This window comes from Rattus norvegicus, chromosome 14 (assembly GCF_021556685.1).
Source record: "Rattus norvegicus strain SHRSP/BbbUtx chromosome 14, alternate assembly SHRSP_T2T, whole genome shotgun sequence".
NCBI lineage: Eukaryota > Metazoa > Chordata > Mammalia > Rodentia > Muridae > Rattus > Rattus norvegicus.
The window spans coordinates 68249909-68271197 of NC_141547.1; the positions used below are offsets into that span (position 1 = coordinate 68249909).

The 21289-nt window shown below is 36.4% G+C and overlaps 1 protein-coding gene across 2 annotated transcripts in view; it reads right to left on the reverse strand.

Moving 5' to 3' along the window:
- Nucleotides 1-631: 631 nt before the first annotated feature.
- The window catches only part of LOC148001377 (uncharacterized), a 39272-nt gene continuing 18614 nt past the window's right edge, over nt 632-21289 (reverse strand). For both annotated transcript variants that reach the window (XM_087584746.1, XM_087584745.1), the window contains 3 exons: nt 12986-13252; nt 9763-9883; nt 632-2939 (listed from right to left, as the gene is read on the reverse strand). In XM_087584746.1, the coding sequence (XP_087440872.1) occupies nt 13109-13252 (144 nt within the window). In that variant the 3' untranslated portion in view covers nt 632-2939; nt 9763-9883; nt 12986-13108. The remainder of the gene's footprint in view (nt 2940-9762; nt 9884-12985; nt 13253-21289) is intronic.

Genomic DNA, 21289 nt, shown 5'->3' on the forward strand with positions numbered 1-21289 from the left:
ATGGGAAGGCATTGACCTTCCTCTGATACTGACCTGGCATTACCATTGTCATTCTTGTGAGTCTGAGGAATTGACATCTTTATTATTAATAATAATAATTTTACTTGTTTACATTTAAAATGATATCCCCCTTCATGGTTAGCCTTCCACCAACCCCCTCCATCCCATCCCCCCTCACCCTCCTCCCTCTGCCTTTATGAAGGTTCTTCTCTACCCATTCACACACTCCTGCCTCGCCCCTCTAGCATTCCCACACACTGAGGCATCAAGCCTCCCTCACCTCCCATTGATGTCAGATAAGGCCATCCTCTGCTACATATGTATCTGGGGTCCTGGCTCCCTCCAGGTATACTCTTTGTTTGGTGGTTTAGTCCCTAAGAGGTCTGAGTGGTCCAGTTAGTTTTGATATCATGGAATCTTTGATACATCAGTGCTCACATCAACAATACGCATTCACTTATAACTTCATCTACTCTCCACCCTTGGCTTTTCAGATTTTTTACATTCTCCATTAATGGGAACTTTTCAAAGTACTAGCTATCTTGGAGGATCCCAAACTAACACCAGTAAAATATTTGCTGACACCAATCCATCAGCATCAGGACTGTATAAATCTTTGTTTATTTTTTTTATGTCTAGGGTCAACTAATGTATAATGAGTGTTATACTATGGTCAACATTCTGCTTATAAGTAATTAAGCATAAGGGGCTATCTGTATAACTGCTCCCAAGAGCATATGGGATGCCACATCAGGATGCTTAGCTTAACATCCAAATATAGCCACTTGCTAGTTACCACAACTACAAACATCTGCTTCACCTGTCAGTTGCTCCACGTTCTCACTTGATAATGTCATGGCTGTGTCAGAAATGTATTTTTAGAATGGAATTAAGTAATTTAGAGAGAAGGCTGGCATGCAGTGGTACTGGAGTAGTGTGTGATATTATTTTGATGACATGTGCCAAAGCTTGGAGCTTGCGCTATATTAAATTCCTAACACACATGAGCTCATTTAATCCTCTGCCAGCTCTAGAAAGTTCTATATTTGAGAAAACTAGTATTTGACATTTTAAGCTTGGAGTTTTACAAGAGTAGGCTGAAGAAACCTATATCATTCCTAAATTCATGAAATGGCAGTAAAGTAAAAAGATTGAAGACTTCATTTGTCATTGAATAAACATAAATAAGGAGGAATATAATTTAAAGCACAGAATTTTATGTATGTCTTAGTTATTACCAGGCAGAAATTACTTTTAAATCTAAAGAATATTTGCAAAAATATGTATACATGAAGCTCTGGTCTGCTTTGAAAGCATTAGAGTGCTTTTTGCCTTGGTAATGATGGTCACGTGTGAGCAGCACATTCTGTAGACTGATTCTTCATTCAGCATTTTCTGTGATCAGCAGTCATTATTCTCAAACAGTGGAGTGAATAGTTCAGCAGAATTAAAAGTATAATGGCTTTAACTATGCTTTTATATTTTTGGGAAGTGATCTCTAAAATTTTTCATAATACCAGTTCTTTAAGGTGTGGCTTGTTACACAGGTTGGGTGTCACTTGTGACACGTTGGTAGTTTTTTTTATCTTATTTAATGTCTTTTCTGGTATTTTTATCTTTTTTAACTCTCTTTCCACTTTATTTTACTTAGTGCATGTTACAAGACTATCAGTAGTTTTTTACGTCGCTATTCTTGATGAAGATTTTTCAATTATCATAAGAGTGAACAAGGTAGGTGTAAATTTTTAAGTTACCAGAGTTTTGCAGAAGTTGCATTACAGATGAACAGCCATGGTATTAACACAATACCAAAAAGGCTTAATAGCACTTCTTTTGAACATAGAAGTAATGCTTATTTTTGACTACAAATGTAAATTACAATGCTACCTGTACCTTCAATGTGGATGTTCTGTGGTTATCAGTTAACTTTGAGGATTTTGCATGAATAACATCACATTACCTTGTGCAAAAATTGCCATAATATGTTTAAGATATGTGATTAACAAAAGTACTGAACACACACACACACACACACACACACACACACACACACAATTCAAAGAAGCTGGACAGCAATTCAAATTATCTCATTTTGCATGATAATTAGCTATAAAATATTGCTAAGGGAATCCCAGTGACCACTCTACATATCTTGTTTCCTGATAGCATACTCATACCAAGGGACACAGTCTGTATTGTGGAAAATAGTAAGGGAAGAACGTGAGAAACAGATCCATCAATATGAGAATAGCAAGAGAAATCAAAATCCTCAATAAGTTCCACAGAGCATTTTCTGCATGTCTGACTAAACTTAATGCATTCTATAAATTACTTTGGCTTCTATCATTTTCCTGACTGTGTGTGGTAAAAAACTATAATCCTTAAGTGACATTGATCAAACAATGATTGCCTAGTGTTTATAGCTTTATTACCTACTTCGGTTTGTTAATTTTCTAAAGATGTAGGATAGTATTGCCTTTCAAAGATGTTTACATGACATGGGAATTCATAATATAAGTTTGAATTGCTGATGAACCTGGAAGAATATATATTAATATAAATTTATGTGCATTTCTACAAAATCTTTAGTTACTGTTATAAGGAAAATAAGAGATAAACTGAAAATGAGGAAATCAAGTTGGCATGTTCTTACAGTAATACAGAATTACTGGAAACCTCTTGTTTTTGAAAGTAAAGTCTATCTGTGAAGATCTGCCAGATACAAAGACTTTTCACATAAAGGCAAATGGGAACTAGAGAGACTACTTTAGGGTTAGAGCATTAGCTGTATTTCTAGAGGACAAAAATATGGTTTCTAGCATCCATATTTGGTGACCCCTTACTGTCTGTCTCTCTGGTTTCAGGAGATCCAATAGCTTCTTTCAGCTCCCGGAGACATCTGAATCCAAATGCTGTACATTCGCTCAGCCTAAAAACACCTTAAATAGACCAAGGGAAACAATGATACTCAAATTTCTGAAAGCCTAAAAACAATGTTACAGCAACACACAGAAATATCAAATACCTTCCTTTTACTGACAAGGTTTAAATGGGAAAATTCTAATTTTCTAGATATTTATTTAGTCTAGTTAGTTAATTTTTCAGAATCCTTTATAGGCTTAGCTATATATAGAAAGCAATATTCTGCCTTATAATTGTAAAAAAATCTTTTGTTTTGCCTAAGAAATCCAACTTTATAAGATTATATATACATATTTATGTATATATGTGTGTATATATGTGTGTATATATATGTATATATATGTATATATATACATATATATATATATATATATATATGACTGCATCCAGAGTATATTGTCACCCTCTTGGCAATAAAATAAAGAGTGTAGCCTAGACATGTTAAGGTGAAAGTAGACAGTCATAGAAGCAAATTATGAGGATGATATGAGGGAATACTCAGTGATAGTCTGTGTTAAACAACCAGGGATTAGGCCTTCAGAAGATTCTTAATTACTATTAACTATGGCATCGAAGACTATCCTACTAGTATTGCAAGCTACATCTAGTACAAACACATATACAAATGCTCGCACACATAGACATAAACAGTGACTACATTTCAACCTAAAACCACATTAATACATTCCTGCCTACATGCACACATTGGTTAGAGTCCAGCTTATACTCTAGCAAGCTGGTTGAGATCCTGTGCTTTTCTTGCAACCTGTTTGTTTATTTATTTATTTATTTATTTATTTATTTATTTATCTCGATTTTAGAATGTCAATAATGAGATGTCATTCTTCTTTTTGATTTTTTAATTTATTTACATTTAAAATGGTTTACCCTTTCATGGTTTTCTGTCCATATACCCCCCTATCTCATCCCTCCTCCCCGTTCTTCTATGAGGGTGTTCCTCCACCTCTCCACTGACCCATTTCCACCTCTCTGCCCTGATATTTCCCTACACTGTGCAGTCGAGCCTTGGCGGGACCAAGGACTTCTTCTCCTATTGGTGTCCAACAAGGCCATCCTCTGCTCCATATGCAACTGGAGCCATGGATCTGTCCATGTGTACTCTTTGGATGGTGATTTAGTCATTGTGAGCTCTGATTGGTTGGTATTGTTTTTCTTATGGGGTTGCAAACCCGTTTATCTCCTTCAATCATTTATCTATCTCCTCCATTGGGGACCCAGTTCTCAGTTCAATGGTTGGCTGCAAGCAACAGCTTCTGTATTTGTCAGGCTCTGCCAGAGCCTCTCAAGAGTCAGCTATATCGGGTTCCTGTCAGTCTACACCTCTTGGCATCCACAACAGGGACTGGGTGTGATGGCTGTATGTATATAGGCTGGATGCCCAGGTAGGGCAGACTCTAAATGAGCATTTCTTCAATCTCTGTACCAAACTTTGTCTCCGTATCTCCTCCTATAAATATTTTTATTCCCCCTTCTTGGAAGGACCGAAACATTCACAATTTGGTCATCTTTCTTGAGCTTCATGTGGTCTGTGGATTATATGTTGGGTAATCTGGGCTTTGGGGCTAACAGCAACTTATCAGTAAGTGCATGCCTTGTGTGTATTTTTGTGATTGGGTTATGTCACTCAGGATAATATTTTCAAGTTCCATCCATTTCCCTATGAATTTCACGAAGTTATTTTTTTCAATAATTGAGTGGTACTCCATTGTATAAATGTCCCACATTTTCTGCATCTATTCCTCTGGTAAGGGACATCTAGGTTCTTTCCAGCTTCTGGTTATTATAAATAAGGCTGCTATAAACATACTGGAACATGTCCTTGTTATATGTTGGAGCATCTTTTGGGTAATGTCCAACAGTGGTATATCTGGATCTTCAGGTAGTACTATGTCCAGTTTTCTGAGGAACCTCCAGACTGATTTCCAGATTGGTTGTACCAGCTTGCAATCCCACCAACAATGGAGGAGTGTTACTTTTTCTCTATGTCCTTGCCAGCTTCTGTTGTCACCTGAATTTCGATCTTAGACATTCCGACTAGTTTGAGGTGGAATTTCAGGGTTGTTTTGATTTGCATTTCCTTGATTACTAAAAATATCAAAGATTTTTAGGATATTTCTCAGTCATTCAATATTCCTCCGCTCAGAATTCTCTGTTTAGCTCTATTTTTTAATAGGGTTATTTGACTCTATGGAGTCTAACTTCTTGAGCTCTGTGTATATATTGCATAATAACCCTCTATTGGATGTAAGATTGTAAAGATCTTTTCCCAATCTGTTGGTTGCTGTTCTGTCTTAATGTCTTACAGAAGCTTTGCAATTTTATGAAGTCCCATTTGTAGATTCTTGATCTTAAAGCATAAGTCATTGGTGTTCTGTCCAGGAAATTTTCCCTAGTGCCCATGTGTTCAAGACTCTTCCTCACTTTTTCTTCTATTAGTTTGAGTGTATCTGGTTTAATGTGGAGGTCCCCGATACACTTGGACTTAAGCTTTGTACAGGGTGATAAGAATGGATCGATCTGCCTTCTTCTACATGCTGACCACCAGTTGAACCAGTACCATTTGTTGAAAATGCTATCTTGCTTACACTGGATGGTTTTAGCTCCTTTGTCAAAGATCAAGAAACCATAGGTATATGGGTTCATTTCTGGGTCTACTATTGTATTCCATTGATCTACCTGCCTGTCCCTGTACCAATACCATACAGTTTTTATCACTATTATTCTGTAATCCAGCTTGAGGTCAGGGATGATGATTCTCATAGAAGTTCTTTAATTGTTCTGGATTGTTTTCTCTATCCTGGGTTTTCTGTTATTCCAAATGAATTTGCAAATTGTTCTTTCTAACTCTATGAAGAACTGAGTTGAAGTTTGATGGGAATTTCATTGAATCTCTAGATTGCTTTTGGCAGGATGGCCATTTTTAAAATACTAATCCTGCCAATCCATGAGCATAAGAGTTATTTCCATCTTATGAGATCTTCTTTAATGTCTTTCTTCAGAAATTTGAAGTTCTTGTCATAAAGATCTTTCCCTTGCTTGGATAGAGTCACACTCTGGTGTTTTATATTATTTGTGACAATTGTGAAGGGTGTCATTTCACTCACTTCTTTCTCAGATTGTTTATCCTTTGAGTAGAGGTAGGCTACTGATGTGCTTGAGTTAAATTTATGTATCCAGCCACTTTGCTGAAGTCATTTATCAGGCTTAGGAGTTCTGTAAAACTCTTGGGGTCATTTGAGTGTAATATCATATTATCTGCAAATAGTGATATTTTTACTTCTTCCTTTCCAATTTATATCCATTTGACCTCCTTTTGTTGTCTAATTGCTTTGGATAGGACATTGAGTACTATATTAAATTGGTAGGGAGAGAGTGAGCAGCCTCATCTACTCCCTGGTTTTAGTGGGATTGCTTCAAGTTTCCATTTAGTTTGATGTTAGCTACTGGTTTGCGGTATATTGCTTTTACTATGTTTAGGTATGGGCCTTGAATTTCTGATCTCTCCAAGACTTTTAACATAAAAGTATATTGAATTTAGTCAAAAAGCTTTTTCAGCATCTAATGAGATGATCATGTGGTTTTCTTTCTTTATGTTTGTTTATGTAGTGGATTAGGTTGATGGATTTCCACATATTGAACATTCCTACATTTGCCTACTTGATCGCGAGGAATGATCATTTTGATGTCTTCTTGGATTCATTTGCGAGAATTTTATTGAGCATTTTTGCATCGATATTCGTAAGTGAAATTTGTCTGCAATTCTCTTTCTTTGTTGGGTCTTTGTTTGGTTTAGGTATAAGTGTAACTGTGGCTGCATAGAAGGATTTACTTAGTGCTCCTTCTGTTTCTATTTTGTGGAATAGTTTGAAGAGTATTGCTATTAGGTCTTCTGTGAAAGTATGATAGAATTCTGCACTAAACCCATATGGCTCTGAAATATTTTTTGGTTGGGAGACTTTTACTGGCTGTTTCTATTTCTTTATGACTTATGGGACAATTTAGATGGTTTATCTGATCCTGATTTAACTTTGGTACCTGATATCTGTCTAGAAAACTTTCCATTTCATCCAGATTTCCAGTTTTGGTGAATACAGTTTTTTAAGTAGTATCTAATGATTTTTTGGAATTGCCTCAGTTTCTGTTGTTATGTCTCCTTTTTCATTTCTAATTTTGTTAAATTGGATATTCTCTCTGTGCCCTCAAGTTAGTCTGACTAAAGGTTTGTTTATCTTATTGATTTTCTCAGAGAACCAGCTCCTGGTTTTGTTGATTCTTTATACAGTTCTTTTTGTTTTTACTTGGTTGATTTCAGCCCTGAGTTTGATTATTTCCTGCCGTGTGTTCCTTTTGAGTGTATTTGCTTCTTTTTGTTTTTGTTTTCTCCTTTTGTTTTGTTTTGGTGTTTGTTTGTTTGTTTGTTTGTTTCTAGTGCTTTTAAGTAAGTTTCTAGTGCTGTCAAGCTGCTAATGCATGCTCTTTCCAGTTTCTTTTTGGAGGCATTCAGAGCTAGGTGTTTTCCTCTTAGTACTGCTTTCATTGTATCCTATAATTTTGGGTATATTGTTGCTTCATTTTCATTAATTTCTAAAAAGTCTTTAAGTTCTTTCTTTGATTCTTCCTTGACCAGGTTATCATTGATTAGAGCATCGTTCAGCTTCCATGTATACATGGCCTTTCTGTTATTTTGTTGTTATTGAAGACCAGCTTTAGACCTTGGTGTTGTGAAAAGATGCCTGGGATATTTCAATTTTCTTCTATCTGTTGAGGCCTGTTTTGTGACTGATTATATGGTCAATTTTGGAGAAGGTACAATGAGGTCCTCAGAAGAAAGTGTATTCTTTTGTTTTAGGGTGAAATGTTCTACAGGTATATGTTAAATTCATTTGGTTCATAACTTCTACTATTTTCTCTGTGTCTCTGTTTAGTTTTTGTTTCCATAATCTGTCCATTGATGGGAGTGCGATGTTGAAGTCTCCCAGCATTATTGTGTGAGGTGCAATATGTACTTTGAACTTAGCTAGGTTTCTTTTAAGAATGTAGATGCCCTTGCATTTGGAGCATAGATATTCAGGATTGATAGTTCATATTGGTGGGTTTTTCCTTTGATGAATATTAAGTGTCCTTCCTTATCTTTTTTGATAACTTTGAGTTGAAAGTTGATTTTATTCGACATTTATTTATTAGAATGACCACTCCAGATTGTTTCTTGGGACCATTCGCTTGGAAAATTGTTTTCTAGCCTTTTACTCTGAGGTAGTGTGTGTCTTTGTCACTGAAGTGTGTTTCCTGTATGCAGCAAAATGCTAGGCCCTCTTTATATATCCAGTCTCTTAGTATATGTCTTTTTACTGGGGAATTGAGTCTGTTGATATTGAAAGATATTCGGGACCAATGGTTGTTGTTTCCTGTTATTTTTCTTGTTAGAAGTGGAATTATGTCTGTGTAGTTATCTTCTTTTGGTTTAGTTGAAATTAGATTGCTTTCTTGCTTTTGTTATGGTGTAGTTTCCCTCCTTGTGTTGGAGTTTTCCTCTATTATCCTTTGTAGGGCTTAATTTGTGGAAAGATATTGTGTAAATTTGATTTTGTCTTGGAGTATTTTGGTTTCTCCATCTATGTTAATTTAGAGTTTTACTGGGTATTGTAGCCTGGACTGGCATTTGTGTTCTCTTAGGATCTGTATGTCATCTTCCCAGGATCTCCTGGCTTTCATAGTCTCTATTGAAAAGTCTGGTGTGATTCTGATAGGTCTACGTTTATATGTTATTTGAGCTCTTTCCCTTACTTCTTTTAATATTATTTCTTTGTTTTGTGCATTTGGTGTTTTGACTGTTACGTGATGGGAGGACTTTCTTTTCTGGTCCTATCTATTTGGAGTTCTGTAGGCTTCTGTATGTTTATGGGCATCTCTTTCTTTAGGTTGGCGAAGTTATCCTCTATAATTTTGTTGAAGATATTTACTGACCCTTTAAATTAGGAATCCTCATTCTCTTCTATTCCTATTATCCTTAGGTTTGATGTTCTCCTTGTGTCCTGGATTTCCTGGATGTTTGGGTTAGGAGGTTTTTGCATTTTGCATTTTCTTTGACTCCTGTATCAATGTTTTCAAAGGTACCCTCTGTCCCTGAGATTCTTTCTTCTATCTCTTCTATTCTGTTGGTAATGCTTGTGTATGTGACTTCTGATTTTTTCCTAGTTTTTCTATCTCCAGGATTGTGTCACTTTGTGGTTTCTTTATTGTTTCTATTTCCATATATAGATCCTAGATGTTTTTTTTTCAATTCCTTCACCTGTTTGCTTGAATTTTCCTGTAATCATTTAAGGGAATTTTGTGTCTCCTCTTTGAGGGCTTCTACTTCTTTATCTGTGTTGTCCTATATTTCTTTAAGGGAGTTATTTATGTCCTTCTTAAAGTCCTCTAACATTATCATGTGCTGTGATTTTCAATCAAAATCTTGCTTTTCTGATGTGTTGGGGTATCCGGGGCTTGCTCTGGTTGGGGACCTGGGTTCTGAGGATGCCAAGTGTTCTTTGTTTCTGTTGCTTAGGTCCTTGTTCTTGTCCCTCGCCATCTGGTTGTCTCTGGTGTTAGCTGGTCTTACTGTCTCTGACAATGGCTAGACCCTCCCATAAGCCCTTATGTCATCACTCCTGGAGACCAGCTGTCTCTCCTCCGCAGGATCTGGGTACCATGGTCAGCTCTGGGCACAGGAGGAAACCAGAAGGATCCTATCCCAGGCTGTTTCTCAGTTCCTGTGTGCAGAGGGCTCCTAGCAGGCTCTTCTAGGACCAGGAATGTGAGCAGAATAGGTGGTCTTACCTGTTCTCTCAGGATTATCCATACTTCTGAGAATCCTGCTCTCTGCCCAGTAGTCTGGATACAGAGATCCGTCTTTCAGTCTGCTTTGAGGCAACACATTAAACATACTTCCACACGCAGCCTACATTAACGAGAAGTTTTGTTCATTGTTCTTGAATTTGAAGTATGTATTGAATATTTTAGTAATAGGCATGATTATTCATTGATAAAATATCTTTAAAATGTTGTTGCTATTTAATCTTTGTCTAGCAACAAAATGTATATCAACTTATGATCTATTCTCAGTTCCAACATTGATTGTGTACATGGGAGTAGCCCTCAGATTCACAGAAAATCCTCATACCAGCATGCCTTTCTAATTCAACCTCTCTAACTACAGAAAATAGTAGATGGTCTGTCCCACTGCAAAATATATCCAAATATTTGTGCAGATATTCTCCAGGTGGGTGTCTATGAGAGACAGATATAGAATTACTATTGTCTTAATATATTTATGTTTCTCTATGTCTTCATCTACTTGGTTACATGTTCAAAGCCTGTCATTGTCACAATATTTATAAACCTAGAGAAAACAATGGCAAATCAATTTATTCAGGCAAGTACTGCATGAACTCATTCCTTTGTGTAATCTATAAACCTTATATCATAGACAGTGAGTAAAGAATCCTGATCATTAGAGGCTGAAGAAATGATGAGTAATAGGGAAGGGGGATTCTGGTTGGAGCATTCAAAGCATAGAAAATCATGAGGAACTATGTTTGAGAGATCTACTTCATGTAAAGTGACAAATGGTAACATGTTGCTTTCTAAAAATTACAACTCATACATGTCACCACAAAAATGATATGCGAGGGGTAATGCAAATGTCAGTTAGCTAAGTTAACATATTCCACAATGTATATACTTCAACGTATCCTACTGTATATGAACAAACTTCCAATGTCACCTGCCAGTAAGAAATACTAACTGTACATTGTATAAATCTTTCAAGTGAAGAATGAATTTGCATAATTATATAATTAAATTATTTACTTATTTTTTTATAAAAGAGTACAACTATAACATCAAACTTGGTGTTACTATGGATATTATTTTTAGAAAGAGAATATGATTATTGAATAAAAAGTATGTATTTAATATGATAAGTATAAGGGTTGTATTTAAATGTCAATTTTACATAGTCTAGAATATTCTGGGGAAAAAATGTGCCCATGAAGGATTGTCTAGAATTTGTTAAATGTTACATGCCTATCAGAGATCATTGTGATTTTGGTCAATGGGATAGAAGGAATTACCCCTATGGGTGGCACCATCCTAGGCAAAGGATTCAGGATTACACAAGTAAAGAAAGAAAGCTGTATACTATTTATTGTACTCCTATGGATGTAATACAATTAGTTTTCCAACTTCTTGCTGCTTTGACATCACAGCATGAATGGACTTGTGAGCTACAATATGGAATTATGGGCTAAATACTTTATTTCTTAAATTATTTTTGTCAGACTATTTTATCACAACAGAGGACAATTACCTAAATTAGTGAAAATTCAACTCTAACTGTGATACAGTCATCTTCTGAACCTTGATACACTAGAAAATTCAATGAGCATAATGGATAGAGGAAATAATATCTGTGAATGCACAACTGAAGGTAATTATACCTCATTAAGCGCTCTTAAATACTCACTGACTACCAGCTAAAGGGTAGGACTGCCTGAGCCACTCCAATCAATGCTTGTCATGTTTTTGAGGATAGGCCAAGTGAAACGCATGGGTCATAAAATGAAAACCAAAGTCCATGATCATGAGACAGGGACTACTAGTAAAGAGTAAGGGGGGTTAGGAGGGAGATAAAAGAAGGGTGAGATGAGAATTATTATAATTCATTATGTACACATGCAAAATTGTCAAATTATAAACTACAGTAATTAAGTAGAAAGATGTACATGATTGTGCATAGTGTGTTATAGAACAGTGCCAATAAATAAACTAAATTATATAAGGGATAAAATATATTTGCAAAGCACAGACACCCGACACTACAAAATCAAATATTTCTTTCACACATTTACAGACAAGTCCATTCAAACAATTTAACCAACACATATTTACTGAGGTTGTTTTGTCCTATGTGATTGTTCACTGTACAAATCACAATGAAAAAGAACTGTGAATGTACTGGTCAGCAAGTCAAACGGGGGATTTTCTCAATCTTATCTCCAAACATTCAGGGCCTGGAGTAAGATAACACTTTCAACAAAGCCAAAAAACGTTCATCAGTTTGTCTTTAGGGAAATTGTTGGAAAATACTGTGAATCATCCCCTAGAAAGATGATAGTTTCACTTTCATCTCTGTGAGAGACAGCTACGGATATGGATATAAATATGTATGTATGTATGTATGTATGTATGTATATATATTTATATTAATAGAGATAGATGATATAGATATTGATATATGTAGATATGCCATCAAATAAAAGCTGTGAGTGTAGAGCGTAGGCTTACAAGAACAAGCAGAGGGGGAAAGAAAGGAGCATAAAGTTCCTGAGGAAATACTTCAGAGAAAATTGTAGAACCCCTAAGTTCTCCTTCCTTTTAGTTTATACTACTAAATAGAGCAGGGCTTGACAGAACTGGAAACCATGCTTTCTTACCCTTTGAAATGCATTTAGCTTATCTAACATAATTAATTAGACTTTTACCATGAATGTGAAATTGTCCTAAGTAAGTATCCATCCACTTATTATTTTAATTCTTAAAGTTTCCATGTATATTTAGGTCAATTTTTATTGCTACATAAGCTATATCCAAAGGACATTTTATAGGACACAAGTTTCCTTGTACTAGTAAGTTGCACGCAGATGCTCAACCTTATTAACAAGGTGAAGAAACTCAAGTGAAGAACATGGCATATTTTTGGTTAGGGTTTCCAATTCTATCTGGATGCACTTATCCTGATTTGGTACTGGAATAAATGGCTTCCACATTTGTTCATGTAATTTGCTAAAATTGGTGTCAGAATTTTCATATACCTCTTACAAACATAGCTTTCTCCAGCAAGGTAGTAACTGATGATGAAAACTGTAAAAAACTTACAGGTGGTAAGAATTAGTATATGGCCAGCGATGAGATCATAGAAGTGGTATTTTTGGGGAGTGTTCTGGACAGATTTACATCAACATGATACAAGGTAGAGCCATCAGAACAGGGGGAGCCTCACCTGAGAAAATGCCTCCTTTAGGTGCCAAGAGAAGCTCTTAGGGCATTTTCTTAATTAGTGATTGATGTAGGAAGGCCCAACACATTGTGGGTGGGTCCACCCTTGAGTTGATAGTCCTTGGTTTCATAAGAAAACATGCTGAGGAGGCCAGGGGGAGCAAGCCAGGAAGAAGCACTCCTCCACAGCAGCTGTATCTGCTCCTTGGGTTCTTGTCATGTTTGAGTTTCTGCCCTCATTGCTTTTGATGGTGAACTGTTCCATGGAAACCTGAGAGAAAAAACACTTTTTTTCCATGTTTCTTTGAATCATGGTGTTTCATCACAGCAAAAACAACCCTAACTGGGACAGGAAAAAAATCTCTGTTCGTGATATAAATGATTGTCTTTGTAAATAAAGTGACAGAACTTCTTCATACACAGAAATGAATGTAATGTAACACCATACCCACCACAAAAGCTTGTGTGAATTTAAACATAATTTAATAATAAGTTCTTGCATAAACACATTCAATCATGATGTGAAGAGCCTATCTATGCTTGAAAATAGTGTGTTAAACAGTTTCCTTGGAAAGAACTCTTGAGTTCCAACTCATAAGAGTCATAACTATGACAGAATATGCATAGGTGATATTATTGAACATTTTTAGAACTCATGTTTTGAACATTATGTAATAAGACCCACTACTCACCTGACATAGAGTTTAATCGCTATTATATTTCATTAGCATAACTTATATATTCACAGTTTTAAGTCACAGTTATGTGTATACACTTATTTGCAAGAATACTCATATAGACATAATCTTCTTAGTGGTTGTTAGCAATAGTATTCAAAACTTAAAATACTTAAAAACTTTACCTACATTTTGCAGGTAAACACTGAGATTCAAACTGGATAAATGACAGCTCAGGGCCAACATGGCAAACTAGTGAAAGTGAGATTATTATGGTCCAGGTGCTTATCAGCTGCATGAAAAAAGCAACCCTGATGTTAATTTACATCACTATTGCTTCCTCAAGAGAGAGGTTTGTACAATGACAGAGATGCCTTAGAACTCTAATGCCTTAGAATCATACCTGCTACACAGATGTCTTTCTGTGGTAGATATGATGGAGCCAGTTTGCTAAGAGAGGTTTGTAATTGCATAAATTGAAGTAAAATAAATGATGTTTTTTATCATTTAAGACCAATAAAAATATCAATGATTTGTAGAACAAGAAAATTTTCTTAGATGAAAACTATTAGTATCCAACCACTCAGGATGAACTTATGCTATACATGTACACACACACACACACACACACACACACACACACACACACACACACACAGAGGTGGGGAGAGAGAGAGATAGTATATAATAGGTAGTTTCTGAAGAAAACAGAAACAAAAGATTTTCTACTTCTATTTAAGCTGTGTAGAGAAAAGAGTATGCTTTCTTTGTAAGAGTTATTCTGCAAAGATTCTTCAAGGTAGCCTTCCTACTGTGTAAGTTTTCAACGAACAAATGACTTGTGATTTGATTAATAGGAAAACAGCATTTGCATTGACTTCTGACACTTGTATTCAAATCAAGTTCTGGATCTTTGGAACATGAAAGTCATGGCTGCCTTCCTTTAGGCAAAGACTTCTCACAGATATATTTTGACTGCAACATTCTGAAAGAACTCATGTTTTGTTTGTTTCTCCATTTAAAGTTACAATGCAGTTTTGCTTCAACTTCATCACTGCAGATAGGTGTGTATGTGTCTGTATATATGGGTACACATATACATATATGTTTAAATATATGTATATTTATTTATGTGTGAAATATATTTTATATAATAATATGTTATATGCTATATGTGGAAGGTAGCAGCAGATACAAAGTCAGAAAGATTAGAGGATAGGCAATGACATTTTAATTAGAATATTTTTACTCAATCAGGCTATAATTTTAAATTTTATTACAAATAGGATACAAGTATAATTTCTCTTTATTATTAAAATTTGATAATCTGCACAATTTTCATTTATACCATCATAAAATTAGATTTCTATTCTCATGCTATTTTGCTTACAAATGTAGGTATTATGTTATGAGAGACAAACTTCATCAAAAATAAAAGTTGTCTAAGGTGAATATTTATATACAGTATATTTCTCCTGATAGTAGTTTTTTCTAATTTTGCAAGGATGTCTTATTTTAGAATTATATTAAATATAAAATGATGCACTTGAAAAATTCAATTTGGCTTTAATGAGTCTCATGTCGGCTTTTAGTGCACTATATAATTTTCATATTAGTCAGTCTCTCCCATATGTTTTATTCTTCATTGCTTTATAATGTCTTTAAGAAAAAAAGTCTTAAACTTAATTTCCTAAAACTTCTATCAAAGTTTTATTTACACACACACACACACACACACACACACACACACACACACACACACACACGTATATCCATTGAGATAATTAGTTTTATTGTCAAGGTAACATGACCTAAAACTTCCTGAGAAGAAAGACTCAAAGAGAAGATTGCCTTCATTTGTTTATCCTATGGGGCTTGTCGTAATTTAGTTAATTAAGTTAATATGGAATATTCATCCAATTATTGGTATCACTTAACTTGCTCTTAAAATATTAAGGGTGGAAAAGTCCACCTAAGAACAAGTGACCATGTAAGTATTTGTGTATTTATTTTTCTCTCTGTTGACTATCAAGGTGTTGTGACATGTCTAGCTACTTCAAATTCCTGTCACTATGTCCTGCATGACCTCATGGAATATAACCCAAAATTGTTATATTGTTAGCTAAAATTAACATTTTCCCCCTAAGTTGCATTTTGTCAGAATATTTTATCACATCAATAGAAATGAATTTAGACCACCCACATTTATCTATATATTTTATCATTTATATCTATCATATTTATGTTATTGGTATCTCTGTGTATCTATGTGTATATATTTATGTATCTGCAACTATCAATCTATCATCTATCTATCAATCTTTCATACGTGTATATGTATGTGTATGTGCATGTGCATGCATATGTGTATATGTGTATGTAACCTAGACTCAGTCCCAGTTCAAAGCATGTCAGCTGATTCACAGTAAAGTTCGAAACAGTCAAGCATTTAATTGGTTATTCCTGGCACTTTTAACAACTTACTTTGGTCTCCTGACACAGAGTAAAACAACAGGAGATAGTTAAGGCACAAAGGTAAATATCCCAACTGGCAAAGCAAAGACTGGTGTGGGCTTTTGAAGAGGTGAAAAATCACTACTAGATAACTAAAGAAAGCATTCTCCCATATGCTCTGCCCATGTGAATTGTTGTGCTGGGGTGCCAAGAGAGGTACTACAAATTTCTAGCTTAAAGATAGAAATAAGTAATCTTCATTCTGGAGTCTAGAAATCCAATATGAAGGTTTTAGAAGTCTTTTGTCTCAGTTAGCGTTTTCATTGCTGCGAAAAGCCACCATAACCAAAGCAACTCTTAAAAAGGACAACATGTAACTGGAGCTGGTTTACAGTATCAGACAGCGGTTCAGGCCATTATCATCATAGCAGAAAGTATGGCAGCATCCCGTCAGGCAGACATGGTGCTGCAGCAGGAGCTGGGAGTCATATATCTTCTTCTGAAAGCAATGAAAAGACCTTCTCCCAAGCAGCTAGCACGAGGATCACAAAGCCTTCCCCAACAGTGACATGCTTTCTCCAACAGTGCTGCATCTCCTTATAGGGTCACTACCCATGGGCCAAGCATGTTCAGACCACTAAAGGTTCTTGCCCTCTGAGAGCGGCAAGAGTATTTTCTGAATCTGATATACAGATTGGCTGAATTTCTGACTTGTGGTACAATTTGCTTTTCAAAGCTCCATTCAGAACATTCTCTTCAATTTCCCCTGAAATCGCATCAACATCTGTTCACTTTGAATTTCTTTTTTTTTTTTTTTTGGTTGTAGCCAAAGACTTTATATTTTATTTTTTTTTTATTAACTTGAGTATTTCTTATATACATTTCGAGTGTTATTCCCTTTCCCGGTTTCCGGGCAAACATCCCCCTCCCCCCTCCCCTTCCTTATGGGTGTTCCCCTCCCAACCCTCCCCCCATTGCCGCCCTCCCCCCACCAGTCTAGTTCACTGGGGGTTAAGTCTTAGCAGGACCCAGGGCTTCCCCTTCCACTGGTGCTCTTACTAGGATATTCATTGCTACCTATGGGGTCAGAGTCCAGGGTCAGTCCATGTATAGTCTTTAGGTAGTGGCTTAGTCCCTGGAAGCTCTGGTTGCTTGGCATTGTTGTACTTTTGGGGTCTGGAGCCCCTTCAAGCTCTTCCAGTTCTTTCTCTGATTCCTTCAATAGGGGACCTATCCTCAGTTCAATGGTTTGCTGCTGGCATTCGCCTCTGTATTTGCTGTATTCTGGCTGTGTCTCTCAGGAGCGATCTACATACGGCTCCTGTCGGTCTGCACTTCTTTGCTTCATCCATCTTGTCTAATTGGGTGGCTGTATATGTATGGGCCACATGTGGGGCAGGCTCTGAATGGGTGTTCCTTCAGTCTCTGTTTTAATCTTTGCCTCTCCCTTCCCTGCCAAGGGTATTCTTTTTCCTCATTTAAAGAAGAAGTGAAGCATTCACATGTTGATCATCCGTCTTGAGTTTCGTTTGTTCTAGGGATCTAGGGTAATTCAAGCATTTGGGCTAATAGCCGCTTATCAATGAGTGCATACCATGTATGTCTTTCTGTGATTGGGTTAGCTCACTCAGGATGATATTTTCCAGTTCCAACCATTTGCCTACGAATTTCATAAACTCATTGTTTTTGATAGCTGAGTAATATTCCATTGTGTAGATGTACCACATTTTCTGTATCCATTCCTCTGTTGAAGGGCATCTGGGTTCTTTCCATTTTCTGGCTATTATAAATAAGGCTGCGATGAACATAGTGGAGCACGTGTCTCTTTTATATGTTGAGGCATCTTTTGGGTATATGCCCAAGAGAGGTATAGCTGGATCCTCAGGCAGTTCAATGTCCAATTTTCTGAGGAACCTCCAGACTGATTTCCAGAATGGTTTTACCAGTCTGCAATCCCACCAACAATGGAGGAGTGTTCCTCTTTCTCCACATCCTCGCCAGCATCTGCTGTCACCTGAGTTTTTGATCTTAGCCAATCGCACTGGTGTGAGGTGAAATCTCAGGGTTGTTTTGATTTGCATTTCCCTTATGACTAAAGATGTTGAACATTTCTTTAGGTGTTTCTCAGCCATTCGGCATTCCTCAGCTGTGAATTCTTTGTTTAGCTCTGAACCCCATTTTTTAAGAGGGTTATTTGTTTCCCTGCGGTCTAACTTCTTGAGTTCTTTGTATATTTTGGATATAAGCCCTCTATCTGTTGTAGGATTGGTAAAGATCTTTTCCCAATCTGTTGGTTGCCGTTTTGTCCTAACCACAGTGTCCTTTGCCTTACAGAAGCTTTGCAGTTTTATGAGATCCCATTTGTCGATTCTTGATCTTAGAGCATAAGCCATTGGTGTTTTGTTCAGGAAATTTTTTCCAGTGCCCATGTGTTCCAGATGTTTCCCTAGTTTTTCTTCTATTAGTTTGAGTGTGTCTGGTTTGATGTGGAGGTCCTTGATCCACTTGGACTTAACTTTGTACAGGGTGATAAGCATGGATCGATCTGCATTCTTCTACATGTTGCCCTCCAGTTGAACCAGCACCATTTGCTGAAAATGCTATCTTTTTTCCATTAAATGGTTTTGGCTCCTTTGTCAAAAATCAAGTGCCCATAGGTGTGTGGGTTCATTTCTGGGTCTTCAATTCTATTCCATTGGTCTATCTGTCTGTCTCTGTACCAATACCATGCAGTTTTTATCACTATTGCTCTGTAATACTGCTTGAGTTCAGGGATAGTGATTCCCCCTGAAGTCCTTTTACTGTTGAGGATAGCTTTAGCTATCCTGGGTTTTTTGTTATTCCAGATGAATTTGCAAATTGTCCTGTCTAACTCTTTGAAGAATTGGATTGGTATTTTGATGGGGATTGCATTGAATCTGTAGATTGCTTTTGGTAAAATGGCCATTTTTACTATATTAATCCTGCCAATCCATGAGCATGGGAGATCTTTCCATCTTCTGAGGTCTTCTTCAATTTCTTTCCTCAGTGTCTTGAAGTTCTTATTGTACAGATCTTTTACTTGCTTGGTTAAAGTCACACCGAGGTACTTTATATTATTTGGGTCTATTATGAAGGGTGTCGTTTCCCTAATTTCTTTCTCGGCTTGTTTCTCTTTTGTATAGAGGAAGGCAACTGATTTATTTGAGTTAATTTTATACCCAGCCACTTTGCTGAAGTTGTTTATCAGCTTTAGTCGTTCTCTGGTGGAACTTTTGGGATCACTTAAATATACTATCATGTCATCTGCAAATAGTGATATTTTGACCTCTTTTTTTCCGATCTGTATCCCTTTGATCTCCTTTTGTTGTCTGATTGCTCTGGCTAGAACTTCAAGAACTATATTGAATAAGTAGGGAGAGAGTGGGCAGCCTTGTCTAGTCCCTGATTTTAGTGGGATTGCTTCAAGTTTCTCTCCATTTAGTTTAATGTTAGCAACTGGTTTGCTGTATATGGCTTTTACTATGTTTAGGTATGGGCCTTGAATTCCTATTCTTTCCAGGACTTTTATCATGAAGGGGTGTTGAATTTTGTCAAATGCTTTCTCAGCATCTAATGAAATGATCATGTGGTTCTGTTCTTTCAGTTTGTTTATATAATGGATCATGTTGATGGTTTTCCGTATATTAAACCATCCCTGCATGCCTGGGATGAAGCCTACTTGATCATGGTGGATGATTGTTTTGATGTGCTCTTGAATTCGGTTTGCCAGAATTTTATTGAGTATTTTTGCGTCGATATTCATAAGGGAAATTGGTCTGAAGTTCTCTTTCTTTGTTGTGTCTTTGTGTGGTTTAGGTATAAGAGTAATTGTGGCTTCGTAGAAGGAATTCGGTAGGGCTCCATCTGTTTCAATTTTGTGGAATAGTTTGGATAATATTTGTATGAGGTCTTCTATGAAGGTTTGATAGAATTCTGCACTAAACCCGTCTGGACCTGGGCTCTTTTTGGTTGGGAGACATTTAATGACTGCTTCTATTTCCTTAGGAGTTATGGGGTTGTTTAACTGGTTTATCTGTTCCTGATTTAACTTCGATACCTGGTATCTGTCTAGGAAATTGTCCATTTCCTGAAGATTTTCAAATTTTTTTGAATATAGGTTTTTATAGTAAGATCTGATGATTTTTTGAATTTCCTCTGAATCTGTAGTTATGTCTCCCTTTTCATTTCTGATTTTGTTAATTTGGACGCACTCTCTGTGTCCTCTCGTTAGTCTGGCTAAGGGTTTATCTATCTTGTTGATTTTCTCAAAGAACCAACTTTTGGTTCTGTTGATTCTTTCTATGGTCCTTTTTGTTTCTACTTGGTTGATTTCAGCTCTGAGTTTGATTATTTCCTGCCTTCTACTCCTCCTGGGTGTATTTGCTTCTTTTTGTTCTAGAGCTTTTAGGTGTGCTATCAAGCTGCTGACATATGCTCTTTCCTGTTTCTTTCTGCAGGCACTCAGCGCTATGAGTTTTCCTCTTAGCACAGCTTTCATTGTGTCCCATAAGTTTGAGTATGTTGTATCTTCATTTTCATTAAATTCTAAAAAGTTTTTAATTTCTTTCTTTATTTCTTCCTTGACCAGGTTATCATTGAGTAGAGCATTGTTCAATTTCCACGTATATGTGGGCATTCTTCCCTTATTGTTATTGAAGACCAGTTTTAGGCCGTCGTGGTCCGATAGCACGCATGGGATTATTTCTATCTTTCTGTACCTGTTGAGGCCCGTTTTTTGACCAATTATATGGTCAATTTTGGAGAAAGTACCATGAGGAGCTGAGAAGAAGGTATATCCTTTTGCTTTAGAATAGAATGTTCTATAAATATCCGTTAAGTCCATTTGGCTCATGACTTTTCTTATTCTGTCGACATCACTGTTTAATTTCTGTTTCCATGATCTGTCCATTGATGAGAGTGGGGTGTTGAAATCTCCCACTATTATTGTGTGAGGTGCAATGTGTGTTTTGAGCTTTAGTAAGGTTTCTTTTACGTATGTAGGTGCCCTTGTATTTGGGGCATAGATATTTAGGATTGAGAGTTCATCTTGGTGGATTTTTCCTTTGATGAATATGAAGTGTCCTTCCTTATCTTTTTTGATGACTTTTAGTTGGAAATTGATTTTATTTGATATTACAATGGCTACTCCAGCTTGC